General features: G+C 36.6%; 2 protein-coding genes across 6 annotated transcripts in view; one reads left to right on the forward strand and one right to left on the reverse strand.

Moving 5' to 3' along the window:
• Positions 1–2,364: 2,364 nt before the first annotated feature.
• abracl (ABRA C-terminal like) lies at positions 2,365–6,990 on the reverse strand. Its single transcript, XM_006642926.3, has 3 exons — positions 6,884–6,990; positions 5,596–5,661; positions 2,365–4,089 (listed from the first exon to the last, which is right to left on the reverse strand). Exons 2-3 carry the CDS (start codon positions 5,654–5,656, stop codon positions 3,905–3,907), a joined length of 246 nt encoding a protein of 81 aa, XP_006642989.1. The 5' UTR covers positions 5,657–5,661; positions 6,884–6,990; the 3' UTR covers positions 2,365–3,904.
• An 8,053-nt stretch (positions 6,991–15,043) lies between these two features.
• The window catches only part of reps1 (RALBP1 associated Eps domain containing 1), a 34,979-nt gene continuing 24,449 nt past the window's right edge, over positions 15,044–25,573 (forward strand). For 4 of the 5 annotated variants that reach the window (XM_006642924.3, XM_015339044.2, XM_015339046.2 and 1 more), the window contains exons 1-4: positions 15,044–15,584; positions 18,647–18,770; positions 22,867–23,063; positions 25,104–25,260. In XM_006642924.3, coding sequence (XP_006642987.2) covers positions 15,432–15,584; positions 18,647–18,770; positions 22,867–23,063; positions 25,104–25,260 — 631 coding nt within the window. In that variant the 5' untranslated portion in view covers positions 15,044–15,431. Of the gene's footprint in view, positions 15,585–18,646; positions 18,771–19,324; positions 19,425–22,866; positions 23,064–25,103; positions 25,261–25,573 lie in introns of those variants that run through there. The other variant, XM_069198391.1, reaches the window with a different exon arrangement.

Genomic DNA, 25,573 nt, shown 5'->3' on the forward strand with positions numbered 1-25,573 from the left:
AGCATTTGGAAGTTTGTAACTGTTATATCGCAGTCGATGTGTATTTCCTACAAAGGGTACATCAAAGTAGTACAACAGGCACATCCTGATTTTAGTCCACTGCTGTGGTATTGTAGAACCTGTTAAGGACATTGCACAGGAATAAGACGACATGAAGTTTGGGAAATTCATTTTATTTACTTTTTTAAAAGCACACTTCTATTCCGTGTATGTTAACTTGCCCTTGCAAGTTAGTGTAATATTTGGGGAAATGTCACAGGTCAATAAATCGACAATGGGATAGGTCTCGAGTTGCCGTGTTCCATACCAGAAATGAGCGGGTTTCTTATTAATCGGTAGGTGGTGTGCAGAGAACGTTTATGGCTGTAAGCATTCAGTTTCCCATTGCACAGTCATAGTGCAATGGGAGAAGGGGGTTTTACAGAGTGGAAATCCCTTATACTTAGGTTTGAGGAATTTATGAGCTTCACTGGAAATACAGCCATAACACTGTCCACTTTACTACCACCTATGTCATGATTAATGATTAAGTCATGATTAATCTTGTTTTTATTTGGATTTGCAATACTGAAAGAAGGTGTATTGACTGTTATTATTATATGTGGATGTGATTTTCAAAGCATCCAGTCACAGATACACTACAATATGTCACTCCACTGGTTAGGAACTGGAGAAAATCTGAAATAAAGTAAGGCAGAAACCTACGCAATGTTTAGACTGAAAGTCTGCCAAACAGCACAGCATTTTTACAAAAACACTTTATATTGAAACTTTGTGTTGCTGTTTACTAAAAATTAGCAGATTTCAGACACATCTGTGAAAAGTTCACAGTCTCCCTTGAAGCAATTAACAGCTGTGAAAAATGAACTGATTCCCACAGCCTTTCTTATACAGAATCAAAGCCATATAGATTCACAGCAAATTAACATATAATAAGAAGCTTAAAAGACAAGCAAAATTAAGTATTGTTAACATGTTATCTGTCAACATTGAAGTTTTCCACAAATGCATTTAAAATAAACACATATCTCCTGACAAACAAGAGAACATGAGAACCACCGTTCACCCAGAAATCCCCAGCAATTCAGAATGTTTACAGGTACAAGGCTTCAGAATGAAAAGGAAACATGTAAAATTTTGTTCCCTAAATACCTACAGCTCCCTCTCAACAGCTTCATAGCTCTGCAGAGTAGAGTCTATCCTACTAACAGACTGATCTTGTTACAGAATGATCTTATGTATTTGAATAAGATAGTGTTTTGCATGACACCAGTATTTGCATTACATAATTCAGCCTAAAATAAATCACACTGAAGATTAATTGGAGCTTCACAGCTGTATTGAGAGAGAGAGAATGTCTTTATTATCCCCCGGGGTGGATTTTTACTTGACATGGCAGTCCACACTTTACCTTAAAGTTGTATGTAAATCGTGATGGGAAATTCTTATTGAAATAATCTGGAGAGATTCCAAATTCAGACCTGACAGATTTAATGTATTCTAGTGTTTCCCTTAGACACTGTAAATCTTCATTCTGCAACAGATGGTATCCCCAGTGCATTACCCATTGAAATTTAGGGTCACAACAGAAAGAATGGCTTAATTCAAAAACCTTTAGCAGCTATATGGGTAATACTGGATTTCAATGTTACAGGTGAAGAAATTTTCTGAGCCAACATTTGGGACGAAATAAATTCGGGTTCCAGAAATCATAACCATTATATAATTCACCTGAATTTTCTTCACAGGGCACGCTTCATATGCCTCATGAGCACTGTTACATGATGTTACTCCCTAGGTCCTAGTGTATGGTTTGTCCATGGGTCGGGTTCAATATGTTTTGGGAACAGGGCGACATGTTCCTCCTTTTCATTTACAGTTCTATACAAGAATAATCCTTGCAATCCCCAAGTACATTTACTAAATAATAACTTCGAATCTGGCCTCTCACAGCAGCAGCAACAACCAAAAAAATTGCCCCTGTAATTCCATCCTCTGGCATCACTGAAGGCTCAGTGATCTTGATGCCATTTACATGGAGCTTTTTACTGCTTGGATCAAATCTGCCAGGCAGGATGGGGAGGTGAGGGGTGGTATCACTGTGCCTCTATCATTGTGGTCTAATGCTGCATAGAGGTCCTCTGGCCCTTAATGTGAAATGAGTACCGCCGATAATGAAGGTGCTGTCGCGTATTCCATTCTTTTCTGTTATGTTGGTCTTGTTTTTCAGAAATGTAAAATTATTTTAAATACTACAGTGCAATTTAAAACTAATGCTGCAAAACTATTACAAACGATGAGAAATACAAAACACAACAGAAACAACTAAATTAGCAGCAGGAAAAAAAACAGAACACTGTTGAATAATATTTAAATTATTTTTATTATGTGTGACCCACTGCTTCATTGCAGATACTTTATTGCTAATACAAAATGTTTGACGTGATGACTCAAAATGAAATATCACTTTATAATATCAATTTCTTTAAAACAAGCATTCATTATAAGACAGCAACATACAGTACATTGGTCTTCCAGTGCTGTTGACCTCAATTGCACAGATTGACAGAGTAACAGTTTTCCACACAAAAAAAACACATTGGCCAGAAACAGAAAGCACTACGCACTGCAGGTCCCTGAACTGTTGTGTTAATTTCTTGTTCCCACTACACACCTTCACATGCACAGGCATACAAAAAACAACCTTCAAAGTACTCCATGAGATTTGTGGATATGATTTCTGTGACAGAGGTAGGAATATTGATATCACAACACAGTTCCATTTAGAAGACATAACATTATCTGAAGGAAATTCATGTAACATGTGGAAAACACTCATGTTAATATGGTATGCCCTGAACACAGTATTGCTCTCCACATTTCTTATGACATGCATGCAATAAATGATTGTAATTAACACGTGTTAATGCGCATGATGCATCTAAACCAATATCTTCTTAAACTAATTTACCATTCATGTTAACTGAAGTTTTGAATATGTACTGTAATACATCAGCTTTTTTCAAAGAAAGAGCAATATTTTGTATGTACGTACCCAAAATGATTTTTTGATTGTAAGTGAGCTGTAATACAAATAACATTTATTTTTTTCAAATCGTTCTAAAAGTGGAAGGTCCTAAACCTCAACAACAAACCCGTAAACATATCCTCCATATCCTGGAGATTTTATATTTGAAATAAATTGTATAACTATTTTATGACCTTTGAAGAATTTAAATTTGGCACCTTTAAAGTGAAGAATTTAGACCTGAGAAAACATTTAATAAACATATTATGTGCTTCCTTATCACCTTATGGGCAATTTAAAATACAGCACTGTATTGTAAGAGTGACCATGTAATTCTACAATAAGTTATTGGGATTTCAGTACACTAGTAAGTTTACTCCATTGTTTAAGTGCTGGCAAATACAGTACTTGAAAAAAAACAAACAACCTGATATACGTTATGTTTGATATTATTCATTTTTAATATTTCCCTGCCTCATTTTCTATTTGGAAACCTATGCAAAACAGTAAAAATTAATAGCCTATAAAATATGCATGAGAGGTAGTAATAGGAAGCAGCAAAAACAACCAGATAGGGATGATATTGATGGGGATTAAGTGTGTGATATTTGCTCTCTCTCACATAAATAAGCTTTCGATATCTGAATCTGTCTCCGTCTTCCAACTATATGTGCCTTGTATAAAACATTTATTTCAATGAGAAAACATTTTAATTCAGCAATAGAAAAATGGAATTTGCAACATTAATAGGAGTGGTTCTAGAAATTTACAAAACATCTGAACAACATTCTTAGTTATTGTGACTTCTGACTTGCAATGTAAACCTTGACTTTAAATCAAGTCAGCAGATTGCAATTTTTCCAGCAGGTGACCTCCTCAGTCTTGGAGCAATACAACATCTACATTATCATGGACACCTTGTAAAAGAAGCTCCCCCTGAAAAGTAACGATCTTCTTGCGCTTGGCCGCTTTCAGGGTCCCCACTAGAGCTTCAAAGAGGTTTGCACATTTGTCATCATTAAACAGAACTCCAAACTTAACACTGATTTTGCCATCAGCATCTGGAAAAAAAATTAAATCAACATTAGAAACCAGCTCTAAAAATCCTTTATTCTTTAAAGTATAACAACTGACCTATATATTTCCCAGTCCAGTAGCTTCAAGTAAAAGATTGATTATCCAGATTATGTAACTTACTGTATATGCATTGGGGGTGTTTATTTTTCAAAACCTCATCTTACTGCTAGTCACCAGCACAGTGGGAATGACTGTTAGCACCCGCAACCTGACAACTGACATACTAAGGATACCAACCATTAACACACACGGAACCTGACCACATATACAATGCCAATAAAAAAGCAGCAGAAAAAAACCTACAGGTTGATTTTATTCTGAAATTATTATAATCACTACAATTAAACACAGGAGGAGACCAATTAGCGTACAATTGCTATTTCCAAGGGTTGTGTACACTTATTTAACCGATTTTCTAGGTTTTCATTTCAATTATTTTCCAGAATTTCTGAGCATTTGTTTTTCACTTTGAGATTGAGTGTTACAACATGCAAAAAAGAGACAAAATAAACTGTAATTGAATGTATCTTGGTTTCAGGCCACCAGAATGTTTTAATTTAGAAATGTTGTGTAGACTTTCTATATGCACTGTTAATGGAAATACAGAAGATGAACAATTTTAATTATAACAATGGGAACAGAAATGTGTTCAGGTGTACAAAATATTATATATATAAATACTTGTCATTAGTAGTATGGCAGATACTGCTTCTCAGATTCAGAAAGCTCCCCTTTCATTATTATGATCCTATTGCCATCTTAATAGTTTCAATATTTTAATTATCTGTTCAAGATTTCCTGAGCATTATATTATACTGTAGATTTAACACTAACACCCAATTTCCTTATTTTAACACTGGTCCGTGACACTGGTGTCACACAATGACACCATCTAACTGATTTATCTAATTAGGGTAGCAGAGAGCCAGAGCCTGCCCCAGCCAGCAACAGGAGCAAGGCAGGATACATCCTGAAAAGGATGCCAGTTCACTGGAGGGCACACACAGATACAAAGATGCACACACTCACACCAGGGCCAGTTTTCCTAGAAGCCAGTTAACCTACCAGTATGTCTTTGGACTGTGGGAGGAAACTGGAGCACCCAGAGTAAACCCACATGCACACGGGGAGAACATACGAACTCCATTGAGACAGCATCCGAGGAATTGAACCCAGAACTCCAGCATGGCAAGGCACAATGTTAACCACTGTTCCAACATGCTGCCCACAATGACACCACAAATACTGAATCGGTATACAAAATCGGTATGTTTTTCTAAAAACACGAGCAGTGAGTAAATCTTCTTTGGTTGCTCGGTATATAATCATAAAGGCAACAAAAATAATGACCAATGTTAAATGTAACCTAGCAACATACTTCAGATAAGAAGCTATTTATGTTTATAAAGCTGCATTTGTAGAAAGTAATACCATACCATTAGTTATTCTTAATAGTGAAGTTGGTAAAGATTTATGAATGCATTACTTACTTGGACTGCCAAGTCGACGGATTTCATCAGCTAATAGGGACACCTCATGTTCCACGTTCATTGTTACTGAAAAACAAATAAATCTCAAGATGGGTCACTTGGAACCTCAGGACCTTGAAGTTCTCAGGGTTGAATGTGTCAGTGTCTTTCAGGATTTTAACTGCTTGACTCAAGTGCCCCCAGAGTCTGCCCCGTATTAGACTAAAAATAATCACTCTCTGTATAAAAGACATTCAGTTACAGCCAGGAATTAACCTCAATGTTGTTCTTTGAAAATATTTCAAAGTTGCAATATCCTCTTTGTAATGTGTAGACAAAAACTAAATATACCAAACGAGCTCTTATGTGCATTTTAAGTTTTGACATAACTTGCTCTGATCTATATTCTGCATTTTTCACCATATGCCCCAACATCTTGCTAGAGTGTAATTTATGATGATTGATAATGGTTTACATTAAAGTAAAACAAAATGTATTTATTCGTGAAGTGTAAAAAAGTGTATGCAGACAGAATTTCCATTATGACATATATATATATATTTATTTAACGTAAAGTAAATACATAAAAATACTTTACTCCATATTTTTCCAACATTATTGGCTTTCCTGTTCAAATGAAAGTGGTAATACTGGTCTACCTGCCCTACCCTCAAATGTGCTTCAAATATATTTTACATTCTAGTCTGAACAGTGTACATTTCCATACTGAGCACAGACGCGACCCCTCCCCCTCCTTTGCTGAATTCCTTAGTTAATCCTCCGGTGTAAATATGTTATTGGAACAAGACGTCTTCTCTTTTTAATCTGTCGGTATTTCATTTGAATGGAGATTTCAAATTGGAATGTGACTGAAAATCGTCTCTATCATACGTCTCTTAAAAAATACACTTAAGAAAACGAACGAAGATAGAAAAAACTACGGCTTAAGGACTGCAATGATTATTCAGGAGACACATTATTCCGGCAATGCGGAAGTAGCAGTACCAACACCCAAAGAGCATGAGAATAACGCCCACTACAGAAATATAACAATGTTATGTACCACAAACACATCAGATATCTTAAAAGACCTTAAGCAACCGTTAACTTTTCACGCTTTAACAAATTAACTCTAAACATATGAGAGGCAATCTATTGTCATAACATGAAAATACTCTCAGCTCAGGAAGCGACTAGCCAATTTGTACCTTACCTAAAAGTTGCTCCCTAACAATACATATTCCTACCGATAACGTAAAATGTATGTTTTCGAAACAAACATTGTTTTCGTCAAGTCTCTTCTACTCACCTGTGTTTCAAGACAGTCTCTTGGTTTCCACTCCAGGTACACACAGCACACGGTCGGTCTTATTAATTCAACAGGAAGTGGTTTAAGTCATTGAAAGCTGAAAGCGCCATATACAGCAAATCTAGCACGTGTGACGTCAGAACAGTTTTTTTTCTATTTAACGCATACAGTATCCATAGTCTATTATTTAACAAGAAATAATATTATCTGTTTTAAAAATCAAAAACGTTTTATCCTTAACATTCAATTGTAACAAGTTGCGTAGAAATGAGTCTTCAAGCCTGTAGTCTAGCGTTTCCAATATTTAGTCTAATGCACGTATTACATGTAAGATTTTGGAAACTAATTAGGACTATAGGATCACCTGAGTGAGAGTAACATTCCAGGGGATAGTCAGCATGCATTTAAAAAGGATGAGCGTTGCTAACTAATTGAGTTCTTTATAGTAGCAAAACCAAAATCCAAACACTATGGTATATTATGACTTTTAGAAAGTATTTGATAAATGATTTATTCTCAAATTACTCTCAGATCACTCCTACGATTGATCTAATGTGTAATGTGGCACATAATGAGTGTCCTGTGTTACCCACATCAGTAGAATTGCAATAAATTCTTATTAGAATGATGTTTCTCATGCTTTGGACTAGAGATGTTGGATATTGTAGTGAGCATTGTTTTAGTCAAGTCTCTTCTACTCAGCTGTATTTCAGAACTGTCTTGGTTTCCAGTCCAGGTACACACAGCACACGGGCTGTCTTATTAATTCAACAGAAAGTGGCTAAAGTAATTGAAATCTGAAAGCACTGCCATATACAGCAGATCGAACACGTGTGATGTCACAACAGTTTTTTTTCTATTTAACGCATACAGTATCTCTACAGTCTATTATTATGTTATGATATTACAAACTATCAGTATTATTATTTCATTAGAACTAATTGTATTGTGGAGGACTTTTAAATAACCACAGAATAATGCACTTTGTTCAAAAACATGGCACGAAGCACAGCACTTCAAGGACAGTATTTTTCTTTTGGCGCTAGAAACGGCTTTCAGTCATCTTTTACAAGTGGATTGAAAATGTCTATACACGTCACAGCAGTCTTTAAGACTGTAGGCCCATACTCTTAAAAAGAACTTATGAAAAGCCTTTTTTTATTTTGTTTGTTCCAACAATCCCTTGCATCCTTTGCCATACCCTTCTATCAGGAAGAAGACCTCAAGGAGAGGGAACCTAAGCAGGACGTCTTACGTAGTGACATTTAACAGGAGGAAAATTCTTTATTATTATAGCTTTGTAATTGACTTTAGATGATACAGCCTAGGGATTTAACAGAATGGCTCCGAACACGATCCCATTAAAGAGAAGGTCTTTCATTTTACATTATTTTCATGCTGTAACCATTTGTTCCAGTGTACTAAATTTAATCAAAGGAACACATTTAGCAATAGGTGTTATCTTGTTTGTTTCAGCACCAATGGTATCAGCGATTAGTTTGATGTCTGTGATCACTCAAATAGACCCGGGAGCTGGAACCAGCAATGCCAGTCTCAACAGTTCTGCCTTCAGCAGATTTTGTAGCCCAGCTTCCACTCAAATATCTATTGTGAGAGGACTAGGCTGTTGCCAGTCCTTCCTTTTGGGTACTCTTGGCCCTCTGCTCTTGGATACAAACAATGCATACAATAATAAGGATTTTGTTGGAGTTTTTTTTTGTCTGTGGCTCTTTCCATTCTCTACTTCTTTCATCAAAAGTAGACAGCTGTAAATTAAGCACAAAGCCTAACTAGAAATTTGTGTTTTCGAATTTCCCTAGGGTTACACTTCTCATGTCTCATGTTTTTGCCCTTCTATTGCTCTCAGTAGGAAAAGGGCCCCAATACTTGGATAAAGACTTCCTGTCTCTGTGCTTTATTATTATCTTTGCACTGCAATATAGTAGACAGAGCTGTAATGAGGGCAGGCAGAATGCAGTCCATTAGCATAATGTAAGCAGCTACATCAGTTAAGCAATGCAAATCAACTATGCATTTTAATAAGGCCAAAAACTTCCACTGTATTTCTTTTTGAGGCATCAAATGTTCTGGTTATTCCAGTTATTGTGCTGAATTTTCTACTCACTCCTTTGTTTCATGATTGCCTCAATCTATATCTCCTTTGGTTATACTTCAGAGAGCAGTTCTTGAGAGAGAGGACTCATTTTTGCTGCATTGTGAAACTCCACTGGTTTTTGCCTGAGTTTAGCAATATGTTGCATACTTCCAGGCTGGCTATAAAGACACTTGTTAGTTTATTTGTGTAAAATATAATCAGAAACCTCTTCTACTTTTTGAATTTTGTTTTTTTCTACTCACCAGTTGTATTCCCAGATCAGTGCTATGGTGTTTCAGAGAGGTAGTCTTTTTTTCTGCATCTCAGCTGTGTCAGCACTAAGGATTCCATGAAAAACATGACTCTTGATCCACCCAGTAAAGTTTTTGACTTGGTCTTTTAGTGTATTATTTTCCTCTTTATATAATACTGTAACGCTTACGGCCGACAGGCACTGTGTAAGAGCCGGCGTACCAGAACAGGTGATGTCACCGCCCTTCCCTGTGATAGCAGGACCACAGCTACTGGGCTGTGGAGAGATCTCTTTTTAGCTCACGGGGCTAGGTCACTGCAGAGAGACGCGGAAGTCCCGGGTTCGAGCCTCCAGTCGGGATGGGGCCGACCAGATCCGGCAAGGGCGCCCGCCTGAGCCCCCGTTGCGTTACAATACTCACATCTGTATTATACAGTGTTATTAATTAGAGAGTTACTAATTAAATCAATTTCACTTAAGTAGTACCTATGTTTGCTTTCAGGTATCTTCTGGTAGTTTCTAAATTGTACCCAGTGATAAGGCTGATCCTTATGCTTAAGTACATAAGGGTGCCCATATTTGTTAACACACTAAATAATGAATCCCTACATTTCTTATTAAAAGATATAAGTTATATAATGTTATTCCTCCTGAAGTGACTCCTCTGTCATGTCAGAGTGCTATTAACTAATGTTGTATTTCCCAGCACAATTCTCTGTTAGCCATACAGTATTTCTGTGATTTCAGTTATATGATAATTTTATGCTGTTGCAGTTGCTTCTATGCCTTGAATTTATTATACCAATTCTCCATGCATAGGAGCAACAGTATATTTCCATAATGTGGGAAATAACCCTATTTGTCATAGACATGTTCAAAATATTACAGAAATAAATATGCAGAACAATTGCAAAATTTGCCCATAAACCTTTTATTTACAGTAAAAAATAAATTTGTAGGTGGCCCATCCAACTCAAATAAAAAGAAACCAAATAATTACTTTTTTATTACAAAAATGTACCTAATCATTTGCTCTAAAATACTCTATTAATGAATAACATTATGGCAAACATCATTGCATTTATGAAATGTTTTAGTTGAATCAAATACAAATAAGGAAATGTGCTTTAATGATGCATACATAGTAGTTTTTATTTCTCCTTTTACTGTAGATACTGTGATGTACGCTTCAGGGAAAAAATACATTTGACTAATTTTCTTCTGGCTTCCTCTCCAAGTCCTTGTTAGTGTATTCCCCTGTCTCCTGTGCTCTTTATCGATGTCTTTTTCCTTCTCACACTCTTGATCTCTCATTGCTGGTTTCTCTGCTGCCACAGCCAACATGTGACTCATTTGCCCTTGAGCCCTTGGAAAGCAAACATGATTGATCAGTTTCTTTGGCCAGAGATTAAATGTGGCACAATGATGTGGTTATTAGTTTCTTTGAATAAAATAAAAAAAGCTTAAGAAATGTCCTCTTATAAATCACCTTTTGTTTTTTCTGACTGCTGGAAAGATAGAAAACCTGGATTCATGCTGGTTAAACATAATTAACTATAATGTGGCGTTCTAGGGCAGTTTTCATGCTTCTACAGTATAAACTACTCTTTTTATTACTAAGTTTTTGGAGTAAATTCCATTATTTTATTCACTAAGTAAAACCTATAAAATAAAAGTAAACCTACTACACACAGTATATACTTCTTAAAGATTGTTACCAGTCAAAATCTTCCAAACACTCTTTTATATGTAACTCAAAGTAAATCAAGAGAAGCCAGTGTTTGGACTCCCTTTTTATTCCATTGTACGACATTACTCAAAATAATTCTTAGTCAATTAAGTGGAAGTGTCAAATAGGACAACAGATGCAACAGAATTAAGCAGGATTGAAATAGATTGTTTATTTTGTGTTTCTGATAAATTCATGTGAGTACAGTAAAATCTTTTTTTTTGCTTTTTTGTTTTAGCATTTAGATGTTCTGCAATGTTCAAATTGAAGTTAAAATAATTAAAAATATTTAAAGGCAGTATTAGAATGAATGCGAATACAAAAGCCTCACTCCCCTTCAAACGTGCTCTTGTGGCTAGAAAAGGAAGACGGTATACATCCTGTTTGTGGTTCAACCTTCTCTTCTTCTTACAGAACAATGGAACAATGTTCAGACGGCTAATGAATGTCACAGGTCATGACAGCCATTAGAGGAACAGATTGTGAATTCTAGGATTAAGTAATTTTGGAACAGCGGGCACATTTGCAGGCTTATCTTTTGTTTCAAGAATATTAATGGACTTTTTTTCTTTTTTTCTGCCTTTCTTTTTTTTAATTATATAATTTAAGCATGCCCAAAGGGTTTGGGCAACCAGTTGACCTTGGTCCCTAGAGGTGTTTTTCTCCTTACTAAGGAGTTTTTGGTTCCTCTCCTCCATTGTCTTCTGGTCGTTTCTGTTCTGTATTCACAACATGAAGGGTTACTTGCTTTGTTAAGCGCCTTGGGGCAACCTTGTTGTGAAAGGTGTTATATAAAAATTGAATTGAATTGAACTGAATTGGTTTTCATTAAAAAAAGTATAATTTGCTTCTAAATGTGTAACTTAAAAGTATATTAAGAAAACTGTCAGAATGCATTCTTCACATCAACTCAATATTTTCTTTGTACCATTTTTCAGGGAAGAAAGATAAAGGCAGTACAGAACTGCCTTCTAGCAAGTTTTAGCATAAAGCTAAACTCAGAGAAGATGATGACAGTAGTTGAAAACTACTGACAGGATGATGATATTGGGACAAATTAACTATTTATCACACTACAAAATATGAAGAACTGCAATTGCAAAACAGTGGTATTAACAGAGAAGGGCATCAGTAAGAAAAATGATAATGATAGCTCTGCACTCTGACAAAGATTAACCACTGAAAGGACCGTCGCCATTGGTAGGCTTCTTTATGCTATCGATATCTCACAATTTCACCTCTTGTCTATATCAGTGAGGACAAATGAAAGTTAAATCTAAGGACAGAACTAACTAACTTGTACTAGGAGGTAGAACAAGAAACAACATCAATTGATACAAATAGAGAATGGGACATGCTGATTTTCAGAAGGTTTTAGATAAAGTAACTAATACAAGATTAGTTTTTACTTTGTAAACAGTAGGCATTGCGTTCAAGTTACTGTGTGTTATTGGATTAAGAATTTGTTAATGGAAAGTAATGAGAGGGTACAGATAATTGATGAATACATAAATTGGGATAATGAAATTCTTTATTCCAATTTAATCAATTGGATTAAAAGGTGGATGCTGCACATTGGTGGTGGTGGAGGGTAATCCCCATTACCTGTAAAGCGCTTTGAGTGGAGTGTCCAGAAAAGCACTATATAAGTATAAGCAATTATCAATTATTAATCATCAATTATCAATCATTAATTATTAATTATTAATTATTAATTATTGTTATTATAGTTTTGCCCTCTGAAGGTACACCTGCTATGGCACCTTAGAGGCAGTCAGACATTGGCAGCCTGTCATTCTCTTTGGATGTGAACAAAAACATTGGCATACAGTCCCACTTTACTTTTATTTTATTCTTATAATGAGTTACCAACTCACAGTGAATTGGAAGCATCAATCATGAGAGCTGAAAAAAAATGTCACCTCTTTTGTTTGTCTATTGCTTGTGATGTTTATTATGGACGTGTGTTTTTTTTATAAATATAATATCCATTGTTCAGTTGTCATTAGTTACCCCCTCTAGATGCTTAAATTCAAGATATAGTTGAAACCTTTGTACTTTAATAAATATATTTATTCATTTACTGTGGCTTTGGCAAGCGTCTTCGCTCTCGTATTACCTACTGTATGTTTTAATGGATTTGTGGCTTTCTGCGTCCCTGCCATTGGACTGCCCCTGCCCCTTTCCCTTTCACCTTTGATGAGGCTCACTTCTTCCTCTGCTTCACCTTATATAAGGGAACGGAAGCTTCTGTGCTCTTTTTGTCTTCATCGCTGTTGAGCAGATGCCCCTACACTATATCTTTTTCTTTCTGCTTCTAGCACTTTCGCTGGCACAACCTGCAAGCCCCTCTATAAGCAATAAACCTGTGTGAGCCTGATTCATTTTGATTCAATGCAAGCTTTATTATCCCCCGGGGGAAAATTGTTTTATGGCAGAGTCCAACCAAACAATACAAGAGAAACAAACAGTCATCACCAACAAGACTACAGTACACATAGTTATAGGAGTTATAAGAGTTATTTTACATTGGATGGGAGTGATATTGCAGAGGGGATGAAAGATGTCTTTAGTCTATGATCGTTACACCTTGGGACATAGAAGTGTCTCGGAGATGGGGGATGTTTAAATTCACAAACATATTGCTCTTACAATTTACGGTGCCGAGGTGCCAAACCATCAAGTAAGATACTGTAGTATTGTAAAAACACTTTCAACACTTTATTTGTAAATTGTTTTTAGTTCCCTCTACCTTAAAGAAGCCAAGCTTCCAAAGAAGAAAAAGTCTCTATTAACCTGTTTTGAAATGATATCACAATATGGATTTTTGTCTATTACCAGTCCCAAGTTCTTGAAGTTGTTGGTCAGCTTTAATCACAGTAGGCTGGGGGAAATGTTAATTTTTTCCTAAAACTGATGATTAGTTCTATTGTTTCCAGAATATTTAACATCAAAGCGAGCTCATCACACCACTTAGTAAAATCATTCAGAATGAGCCCCTGATGATTTTCCATTTCCGTGTAATAAGGTGACCAGGGCTGTGTCATCAGAAAACTTAATGAAATGTTTGTCTGTGTGTTTGCTCTTACAATTGTTAGTGTACAAAATGTACAATATGGGAGAAGAGATGCAGCCCTGTGGTGATCCAGCTCCTGTTGTTCCTTCTACACCAGCTGACACTAGGTAAACTGAAGTATTATGTGGTGTGTAAAGGGAAAAGCATATTTTCAATATCTGTGGATCTGTTTACAAACAATATAGCCTTGTGACCCTCGTAATCTTGACAGCTCAGAGCTTCCTCTCATCTTCCATATGACTGCTCTCTATGTTTAGTTCTTGTGCATTTCCCTTTTCTGACACATTTGAACAAAAAGCAGTGTGTTGCTGGTATTTTTGTAAGCACAAGGCATATGCCTTTTCAGTGCTCATCCTTTTCTTTTTAATATTTGGTGCAAAAAACCTAAGTGTATAGCGAAAATCTACACACACTCACACTTGTTCTGTTAGTTGACAGGGTGATGAGGCTGTATGTCCACTTGCAGGTGGAGAGACTATTACAAAATTCCAATTCACACAGACGTATAAGGTCAATATTTTAACATTGTTTCAAAATTGTAAATAAAAATAATGCAGTTTACTTAATTAATTTATTTTTATAGGTGCACTGCTTTTTAAATATGCCCTGAATATTTGCTGCCTTTTATACGTTAATATAAATAATAAATAATATAGGGGGCAGTTGATACAGATCACATAAACATGGGATCTTAACACCAAATATAAATAAAAAAGTTTATTGGTATGTTCCTTCCTCAGGGTGACTCATTTTCGCAGCAGCTAGACGGTTATTATTTGAGGCTAGGCGTGGTAAAGAAAGAAAGCTGACTCGTCACTTTTCATGTAACAGGAGATGCTGCTTCACTGCCGTATCCATATGGACACTGCACAGAACCAGCAGCTGCTCCAGTTGCTGGCATGCAGTAGCCATGCCCAGCCCGCATGCCTGGCAGACGGGGCGACTGACTGTGTTGATACGCTCCATCCGGGTCTTCTCTCCTCCTCCCCCTCGCAGTCCCGAGACCTTCGCTGACTCGCTCTGTCTGTGTAGTGACGTCACGGGGCGCAGGAATGGCGGCGCTGGCTGTTAGAGGAAGGAGCCCAGAGAGCCTGAAACTTTATTTATACCATCAATCACTGAATTAAAAACGAGAAGAAAGAAAGAGAAGGAGAAACTTTACACAGCTACGGAAGGAAATACACGGAACTTTATCCAGTACCGCAGGCCTTGTGATTATCGACGTTTTGGGGGTGCTGGCTCACTTGATGTAGCGGTGCATTTGTGAAAGAAATCCTGCCCATTTCTTTCTTTTATTTTTAAAAGTTTAATTTTTCCCTTCTGACCTTTTGGTGCGGGGGATCGGTGGATATTTCGTCTCTGGGCTTTTAGCCGTTTGTCTTTTTTTATACTACCATGGAAAGTTTAACCCTAAGTGATGTGGAGCAGAAATACTACTCGGACTTGTTCACCTACTGCGACACGGAAAACACCAAGAAAGTGGCTTCAAACGGCAGAGTCCTGGATCTCTTCCGAGCGGCCCAGCTGCCCAGCGAGGTGGTCCTGCAGGTATAAACAGATCTGCCCGAACCGTAAATAGCCGACATAGCGGCGAAACTTTCCGCAGCACGCCTGGTTGAAACCGAGGTCGGTTTTAAACTGGGGGGTAGGCTTGGCGTTGACAATGTAGATCTGCCTACCGGCGCTCTTCCGTTTATTGCTAACTTCACTCTATTAGGTTTGTGGGATTTGGTTAAATCAGACGTGAAGTCTTACAGGCAAATATTTTGATAAATAATGTGCATGCTACGTTTTAAACGAGTAATGTTGACTATTTGTAGGTGGTGCGTAAGAGAGAGAGATGAGAGAGTTTCATTCTTAATGAGTGATTTACTCCTATTAGACTCGCACTGTTTTGGGCAAGTGCTTTTTAAATCACGCAGAATTAAATAGTTTATTTTCGCTCATCGACATCTTCCAACAGCAAGCCGCCAGTTCTTAAATGTGCACGATGTTTCTGGGGGGGTATTAAACCCCTTTTGTATAGGTGTGGCTATGGAGACGTTGCCCCTTTCCTTTTTTTTTGATCACGAGATGATTTCTCACCACATGAAAACAACTGTTTAACGGACACTCGGGAATCATTTTGTTCCATGTTACACATCTGTACACCCAAAACCTTCATTTTAGTATCTGACTATATTATATATGAACCTGGTCTGTAGTTCTGTGGCAGTGAGCAGCTTCCGGCCTACTGCTTTAGCGTCAGAGCATCGATAGGCATGATACCACACTGATTTTAGGGATTGGATGGTTGGAAAATTGTGTCGCGGCTGGTACCTATTTTTTTCTTGTTCGTTTGAAAAGTGTAAATGTAACTATTAGGCCCTTCAACTAGTGTACTATCAGTGCACACCCAATTACTCGGAGGCTAGGAAAAAATGGATTTGAAGTCCAAACAACAGCTGAAATCAATTCATCACGTCATTTATGCTAAGCATCTTGTGTTCTCATACATATACGTGCTGGTGGCTGATGTATTGTCTTGATTCAGTGTCCAGATGTTGAAGAACCGATAACAGGCTGAATTAAAAGAAATGGGATCTTGAGCTAGTCAAAACACTTTGTCACATGCATGTTTTAAGTAGCGGATGCTTGTTTTGCTGAATGCACTCAAGCAGTGCATAGAATTCCGACTCACTAGTGTCAAAGGGGTGTGTCGGGTATTGAGGATTTTTTTAAGTGTCAGTACAGCACGTTTAGTCACGTTCTGCCACTTCATGCTGTTGCAGCGGCTGATGAGGCAGATAAGAAATCGCTAAGCGAAAACACGTTTTGTTGGGCAGCAGTTTTGAATCCCTCTTGAGTTAACACCGGTGATACACAGGTCAGTTGATGATTCATAAGATGCAACGCGTTGTTCAAGTTAGAACGGGTCACATGATCCCAGAACACAATTTGTTTTTCGCACTGAGTACTTCTTACGTTTAGGGGACTTCCATGCAGTTAGGTTTACCCCGGTCTTGAATATATTCTTTCAGTTTAACTCTCCTGTTGACACACATTTGCAATTTGGTCGTGGATCTTAAGTCTGGAAAGTTTTCTGTAAATGCATGGAATTGTTTTAAAATTTTATACAATTCATGAGTAGGTGACTGACAAATAGTAACTCGTGAATCATGATTTGAAATCTTTCCAATTTTGCCATACAGTAGTAATTATTAAATGGGGAATGTTTTTAACACTCGATTTCATATTAAAAGTCAATGAGTGTAAATGTGTGAAATTGTGAGTAGTAACAGCATACTAAGAAATTCAAATAATGAAGACCCTTATGTGAAACAAATCTCCACATGTTGTTCTGTCTTTAGTATTTTTGTAAGTGCCTTTATTTACAGTAGAGCTATTCACACACCTGTAGGTATTAGATTCGGTTTAACGTATAAGAGGACGTTTTACTTTTAGACACTTTTGTTTTTGACTTTTTGCACAATATGTTGACTTTTTAATTTGAACATTGGGGATAATTTTCTTTCTAATAGCGGAATTGATCTTGGGATCAACCCTGTTGTTGTCTTGAAGGAAGCCAGGTTTTATGTTTTAGAGTTTCACATTTTTAACTGGATAACTTGTTCCAGGCTCCTGCACCCCATTTTGCAAACAAAATGTCTTCTGTCTCAGTATTTATGGACTTACTTAGCTGGACATCATACAGTTTTACTGAATTCCAAGATTTCACTGAGATCTGGATACAACTGGGTAAGCTCACATTGAGCATGCCTTATGTAATGTTTTTTCTTCATGATCGCAAGTGATATTTTGAGCATAACTTGGAGTCTGCTCTTTTATTGCAAGAAAACTAAACTAGAGGGCCCAAAGTTTGATTGTTAATTGCCAGCTGTTCAGCTGTATGATTAAAGCAGTAGTCAGATAGATTCTGCAATAGATGCATTTTTCATCAGGGCTAAATTTGTCTGTTTCCTTGCAAAATCCCAGCTAAATTATAAGGCATCCCAGACACAGCATTTGGCATGCAACCCCCTGAGCTGGTACATTCTTCTCATTCTGGTAGGAGTTTTATTTGTATTTGAAAACTGACCAGGGGCTTCCTGTGTTTAATAACATGTTTGACGGTACCTGTGTTAGTCTAGACATTTGCATCTGTTTGTTATAAAAGTACATTACATTTTGAGTGTACACTGATTTTTTTTTTGTAAAGGGCCATTGTATTTTATTTCAGATTAAATATGTTATTAGATATTAAGTGATGCTGTTCATGTTTTTTTTTCTTCTGAATTTATCAGACTTCTTATAAGATAAATAAGATGCTTTCAGTAGTTCTGAAATACTGATATTAAAGGCAGAACAAATGGGTTTTCTTCCCAACAGAACTGGAAAGGTGAAAACATGAAAGAACAGATTGATAAATAGGTATTGTATTTCTTATAAGTAATTTAAAATGTTATTACTAAGAATTAGACTGTCACATTCCTAGAGTATTATGTTAAAGCTAACAACCACACCTTTCTAGGTTTTATTTTGTGTAATCTTAGAACAGTAAAAGAGTGAAAAAATGAATGTTATGTAAAAAGGTCCTCTGAATATCCCAAAGGCTTTCATTTGTCTTCCAGATCACTGAACTATGTGGTGCAACTCGTCTTGGATATTTTGGACGAAGCCAGTTCTACATTGCATTGAAACTCATTGCTGTTGCACAGTCTGGACTGCCACTGCGGGTAGAAAGCTTAAACACGGGTAAGATGAGACTGGAATCCCAGAAGAATTGTTTTAGCTTAATTTTGTTTCTAAAATTTAGTGTTTTCATGATTACAATCAAAGCATGTCTGCATAGAGGATCTGTTTTTATTCTGAAGAGCTAATCATGTTTTTTTTGCCTCACTCTTCACCAGCAGTCACCTGATGGAGGCTTTATTGTTTTCAGGAGGTTCTGTCCCCATCCTGTTCAGCCTGCACATTTCCAAAGGCACTTCATAGAACTCCTGACGTTCCAAAAATATTGTTATGCTTAATTGTTAGATCACAATATATATATATTCATAGAAATCTATAGTGTAAATAAACATGGGGTTTAATTACATTGTTAAAGCTGACACTTTACAAAACATTGTTGAAAGCTGCTGTGCTCTATTATGTTGTGCTGTATTATTAGTGTGTCCTTTTACACAGGTTTTATTTAAGTAAACAGACATCTCAGTCTCGGAGAACACCTGTTTATTCTGGACCTATACATAGCACTGACAAATTATAAGTAGGTTTATTACCTAATGGTAATGCTTTGTGCTTTATAGAGCGTAAGAGAGCAGCACGTGTTGGACAGCACAAGATCAGCAGCCCATGCCTTTGTGAATCTGCATGTTGGAGTCATGGGCTGCGGGCTTTTTTATTAAAGTTAGTAAAGTTCTTTCACTAACTCGGGGTTATATATTACTGCCTTCTGTTATAGTCCTTGTCTTTCAATTGTGTAGCTAAATACATTGCTACTGGGGTTACTCAAAGCTTCAAATATGAATTGTACACCTTATCACTTAGACGATCATCTTTAGGCAGCAAGAATATCCATCTTAAACTGGCACTGTACGGTTCAGGCTGCTCAGTTGGCTCATGGTTCAAAATGCTGGTAAATTGATTTCCCTGAAATATTCATCTAAATTGATCAAAAGTTTTCTTACTTAAAGCAACAGTAGCTGGGTTAGGTTCTTTTTTGTCTTGGGTGACCTAATCTTTGAGGTGACCTTTTAAATTTGTTGAAATCTTTGCCTGTTATGCCTCCATGAATTTGTGAAATTTGTACAGTGTAAACTTTGTAGTCATTTGTTGTGTTGTTTTTTCCGACACTTTAAAATACTGTAATTCCAAACCGCACCCTTTTCACATGTGTATAGCATAATGGCAGTTCCATACAGCTAGGGCATATTCATTCCTGACCTTTGGGACTTCTGATCTCTTATTCAGTCCTTATTCTTCAGTAATAAGGTGTTCACATGGCATAATTTAAAAGTTCCACATTATCAAGAAAGTCCAGGATCCAGAAGTGAGAGAATGCACAGGTACCAAGCCCAAAGCCAGCTTTTTACCTGCAGTCAGAACAGTCAGCCATACCTATTTCTGACACTAATTATCTAGCAGGAGTACTAAATATCTCCATTTAGATTAAAGGACAGATGGGAAGAGACCTGTATCCAAAATCTACCCCCACTGGACACTCTCAAAACCCGTAAAAATGTCCCCTCTTGCTAGAGCATACTCAGGGAGCTAGAGACAGTCTCCATATGATACCAGCTACAAAGAGTCTGATATACTCTTTATAAGAGTCTTTCGAAGGTTAAGATTTTTGGAGGCAGAATTTGGTATCCCAAATATTGTCCCAGGCAATGGTCAGAGTGGCAGCATTTAAGTACCTATCCCAAATAGTAACTGCTGCTAAGGGCTTATAAAAATCAGAGGTAAATCTATAAATCCAATCATTTTCTATTACCACTGGTATTAAAACAGGGTATGGGTGTATTGCTAACCTAGCCCTCCCCGAGAGGATGCAATACGAAGGCATTGTGAAATGGAGATGTAATTGTAGAAAGAAGCTTTTATTGTGGTTGCATGTCATGGAATGAGTGAAGGCCTTCTTTATTTATAATGTTCAAGAATGTGAATTCCATTGTCACTACATTGAGAAAAAGAGAGGGGAACTGCCTATAAGCCATTTATTATTTTGTGAAACATGAGAATGGGAATGCTATATCTTCTGTGATTTCTTGAGTTATTCTGTTGAATGCCAGATTTTAATTGTGTAATTATGAGACCAGAATGTAGTCTGCAGTATCTAATAAGTACCACTATGTAGATCAGAACTTATCAGATCTCAAGTCTGCAAAGTAAGGCTTTTGAAGAAAGATGAACTTCTATAAATCGTTATGCTCTGAAGTATGTAATGGATTCTAAGCAAAGATAAAAGAATTGAAGAAAAAATAATTATTAAATCTTAATGAAAACATTGACATAGTGTTAAAGATAATGTCAGAAAATGCAGAATGTTTCTGAGACCTAAAAAGAGAGAACTGGTCCAGAAATAATATATTATGAACAAAAGCCAAACAGCTTTGTTAGGTGGTGTTTTTTTTTCACTGTAGGTGGTACTAGTACATTGACAGATTATTACAGATTGTAATTGAAGGTCTTATGTCTTACACCTTATGAAACATTAGTCCTGTTTAGCCACAAGAATCCAGCATTATCTGCTCTAGCCTTACATTTTGACTCTTATTTCTGAAAGTGTGAACTCCATAAGAGCTTTATGTATGTATTTATGTATAGTTAATGTGGCAATCCTATGTGAAACACAAATCTTGTCTCAAACTGCAGTTCAGAATATTGTCATATAAAGTCTTGAAAATACAGTAAGTAGCGTAATATTCTGCATTTAGCAGTTTAATCCCATCCATTTTGGTTAACGTCTACTAAGGGTGTAGATGTTTATTAGACAAAAATATCTAATTTAGACAAGACATTGCATGATTGTTATGTGATTATTATGAAATGCACTAAAATGTGATGTTGTAACACTTCAGAATATTGAAATGTTTAAACTACCATGATAAAAGTATAGTAATCAAACTTCTGCTTGTTCAGATGCCAAAAGATCATTTTTTGCTGTTATCGGCATCATACGATCTGCAGACTTTTTTCTTCTTCTTGTGATGCACAGTTTAAAGATAAGGTTTTAGCTATTTTAAGACTTCCACTTTTCTTTAGTTTGTTGAGAAAGACTTACTGTACGTCTTTGAAACAGAATGTAAAGGTGGGCAAAAACATGCATTAAATATTATCTAGAACTTGAAAGAGTTTAAAGAGGTCCCACATTCCAGGCCAATACTTATCACATTTGAATACTGACATGCATGTGAGGAATGCCCAACTGGGTTTTGAAAAGTTAAACATTTTGTCAAGGTTTTCAACCACCGTATTGGCGGACTTACAAGGTTTAATTAAATGAAGTCGGTACCCGGGCCACAGAACACATTAGGCCAGAGCTCGTCCTAGTTTCTGTGCTGTTAAGTGGACTACAGAGCGTCTGACTCTTTCCCTGATTGGGATGCCAGTGTGGAGGGATTATCCCCCAGTAATGTTGATCCCCAATTTTAAATAAGACTAGACTGTAGCAGCTGGGGTGAAGTACCTTCCTCAAAGTACAGTAGCAGTGGCTTCAGCAGGGTCTTGAACCATAGCCCAAGCATTTGTTTTCATATGGCCTTCTTTTCTTCCAGTTGTTCCATCATTTGGTATATCTTTGTGGTACAAGATTACAGCATCAACACTTCTGATTTAGGAGGCTGCATAGTAAAGATTTATTTTGAGACTGGCAGTGTGCTATCATGTAGCATGCAATTACTATATAAAATGATGTGTAAACTAAAATAAACTAAATGTATATGGCTAATAAAGTGATCTCTCTCTAAACTACAGTTTGGGATACTTTGATTTTGACATTAGATTTTCCCTTTGAAATTCACAGATTAACGTCAAAGACCAAACTGAAAGCCAGCCCAGTAAAATTTTTATGAGGAATAACACAAGTTGCTACATAATGAAATGTGGCATACTAATGAAAGACATGTACATTACAACCATTTTTGTAACAGATGCATGAAAGTGAAGAGTATCCTAAATTAAGAAGACATGTGGACAGAAATATGAAAAAAAAACATAAAACCAAAATGCTAATTCCTCAGAAATCGTATTCTACATAAAAGTCTTCTTTGACAGGAAGGAAGATTAGGTTTGAAGAAGCTGGTCTTGCTGGTCCTTGTAAAAGTTTGTGTTTTATCCTTCCAATTAGTGAAGGATCTTCCTCTGCCTCGATTTGTGGTGGGGAAAAATGAACAGGAATCCCGACATGCAGCAATGTATTCTTCGGACGCAGAAAACCAAGGAACTTACTCTGGAGTCATTCCTCCTCCTCCTGGCAGAATACAAGTAAAGAAAGTCTCGGGGCATGAGGTGATCCAGCCTCGTGCTCAAACAGCAGAGGCACAGGTAAATATCCATCAGTTTGCTCCTGGTCCTTTAACACAGTTTATCAGTAGCACTTACATTTATGTCAAATGGTGTGTTTTCACCTGGTAGAGTTATTTCCTTTATGTATTTATTGTGCTTTATTTCTGCTCTTCTTTCTAACCCCTCATTTAATTCTGAGAATTCTGTAATTTTACTATTGCTTTCTAATAAAGAGAATTGCAGCCAAAGAATCAAAACGTTTGAATTGAATTATCTGTTGTACAAGTTACTTGGCTACAGCAGTGTATAGGGGGATTTCCCAATAGACAGACACTGGAGGCTGTTGAGATTTACAGAATAGTCATCTTTGTGTTGACAATACCAGCATATAAAACGTTTGCTTGCATCAAATCAGTTATCTATTAAAATCTGTTAAAATATATTATGTCCTTTATACAAAACGTTTTATTGTAAAGCAGCACAGGTCCTTGTTATAACTGTTTGAAAAGAGATGATATAGTTGTTTTTGTAGTGTACACAGTCACCTATTTACAAAGCTGACAAGACATTTAGAAAGCCTTGGTTATAAGACTGGAAAATACTTAGTAAAAGTGAAGTAAATAGGAGCAACATTGTGGGCACTCACTAGTTGTGGAACTGCATAATTTGTTGTATTTACATATACATATATCAATCATGAATAGAGAAATCAAGAAATAAAGCAACTTTAAGTTGCTTTTCTTTGTAAAAATACAACAAACTGTGCAGTAGATGAACAGAGTTGATTTAAAACTGTAAATTGTTTAAATTACATGATGACTTAGAAGGTCAGAATGTTCACTTTTCAACTTTGGACAGAAAGATGAATCTCTCGAAAGCATAACATCATCTTGTTATAAGTCAGAACTTGTTAAAGTGAGTACGTTTTTGCGAAGGTGCTGCAAATTATAACAATGAAAACAGAAAAATTAAATGTTTAAATCATGAATTAAAACCCACATTTCAAAATTAATAAAGGACTTCACACTTTTGGTGCACAGCAGTGCAATGTGCTAAACGTCTCCCGTGGAGCACAGTTGTAATTTTGGGATGCAAATCAGTCCAGTCTGTTGAATGTAAATATTGAGAAGAAGAGTAAACATCAGGCAGATCTGCCAAATACACTGATGTGAGGCTGAGGGCATTCAAGACTTTGTATTTAAACAACAAGATTTTGCAATCAATGGTTTTAAAAATTGCCTCTTCTCTACGCATGAAGTACTGAAACAGACAGCAGAGTTTTCATAACCTTCTAACCATTATACATTTTCAAACAAGACCACTTTCAGATGAGTGACAGAAGCATTGAGTCTTCTCTTAATCTAAAAGTTCATCTTATTCTTTGTTCTTCTCTTACCTGACATATAGTTGTTTGTTCAAGAGATTTTATGTGTTATCTGAGGCACAGTTATTTTATTGCAATCTGCTTCAAACTATTCTGTGCTCTAGGGACACAGAAGCTAAATGCTGATTGACCAGCACAAGATTCTTTCCTGGGTTGTTGTTCACTGTGTAACACTATTTTAAACCAACATACATCTTGTGACAAACTTATGTTTTTACATGTGAGAAGTTACCAGGGCAACTGCCTGTGTTTCATTTGCATACCATTTGGATTCCCCAGTAATTGACAATGATGGGTTTTGGGGGTGACATTGTAATGCAAAGCTGACTACTGCATTGATCAATTTTTAACAAGTATGAAAATATGCTATTGCTGTAATCAAACAATAGGATAAATACACACTGGCACTATTTCTGTGGGATTGGAGTAGTATGGTTTTTTGAGCTACATCCTTTGAAGTGATTAAATACAAAAGCTATTAAAATATTAACCACCAGTTTGACCAAATCAGACCAATCCTTAAACAATGGATTTTCTTATTCTGGTCATTGGTTAATGAGGGTATGAAATGAAACTCAGGTTCTCAGATCTCCTGTAGTAAATGTCAAACATATCTTAGTAAAATTTCTCATTGTTGTTACCTCCTTGCTTTCCCAAGCTTTTTGGTTAATGTTTTGTTCTTTGTGCCTCTTTAGCCAGATTCCACTTCTCCTGTGGTCTCCCCTCATCAATCTCCACCAGCCTCCCCTCACACCTGGAGAAAGCACAAACGACACCCAAGTGGTGGCAACTCGGAAAGACCACCTGTCACAGCTGGGCCCGTCTGGACTCCCTTTGGAGAAGCACAATCAGGTAGTTAAAATGGTACTTTGAAGAAGTTTTACATAGGCAGCATTTTTCATTATCTCGGTTTACTACAGTTGTATATTTTATGCTGTAGAGATTAAATTATATTGTTTCTCTTTATATGTGTCATTAACAAAATGCTCTGTCCAAAAATAGCTTCTGCTAAAGTGCCCCACAGATGCATATGATACAGCGCACTAGTATTTCGACCAATCAGCCTATCACAGAAGCAGTGTTTATGCAAGTGTGCTGTGGAACATGTTAAATATGAACATTCTGCTGCATTGTGCCCCTTTCCCACACACATATATACATCACC

This window comes from Lepisosteus oculatus, chromosome 2, assembly GCF_040954835.1.
Source record: "Lepisosteus oculatus isolate fLepOcu1 chromosome 2, fLepOcu1.hap2, whole genome shotgun sequence".
Lineage (NCBI taxonomy): Eukaryota > Metazoa > Chordata > Actinopteri > Semionotiformes > Lepisosteidae > Lepisosteus > Lepisosteus oculatus.

Excerpts from the sequence above, each read along its gene's own strand:
- abracl (XM_006642926.3), bottom strand. The coding sequence starts at position 5,656 with ATGAACGTGGAACATGAGGTGTCCCTATTAGCTGATGAAATCCGTCGA. Across the intron at positions 4,090-5,595 it reads CCGTCGACTTGGCAGTCCAA|ATGCTGATGGCAAAATCAGT; the intron begins GTAAGTAATGCA and ends TTTTTTTTCCAG.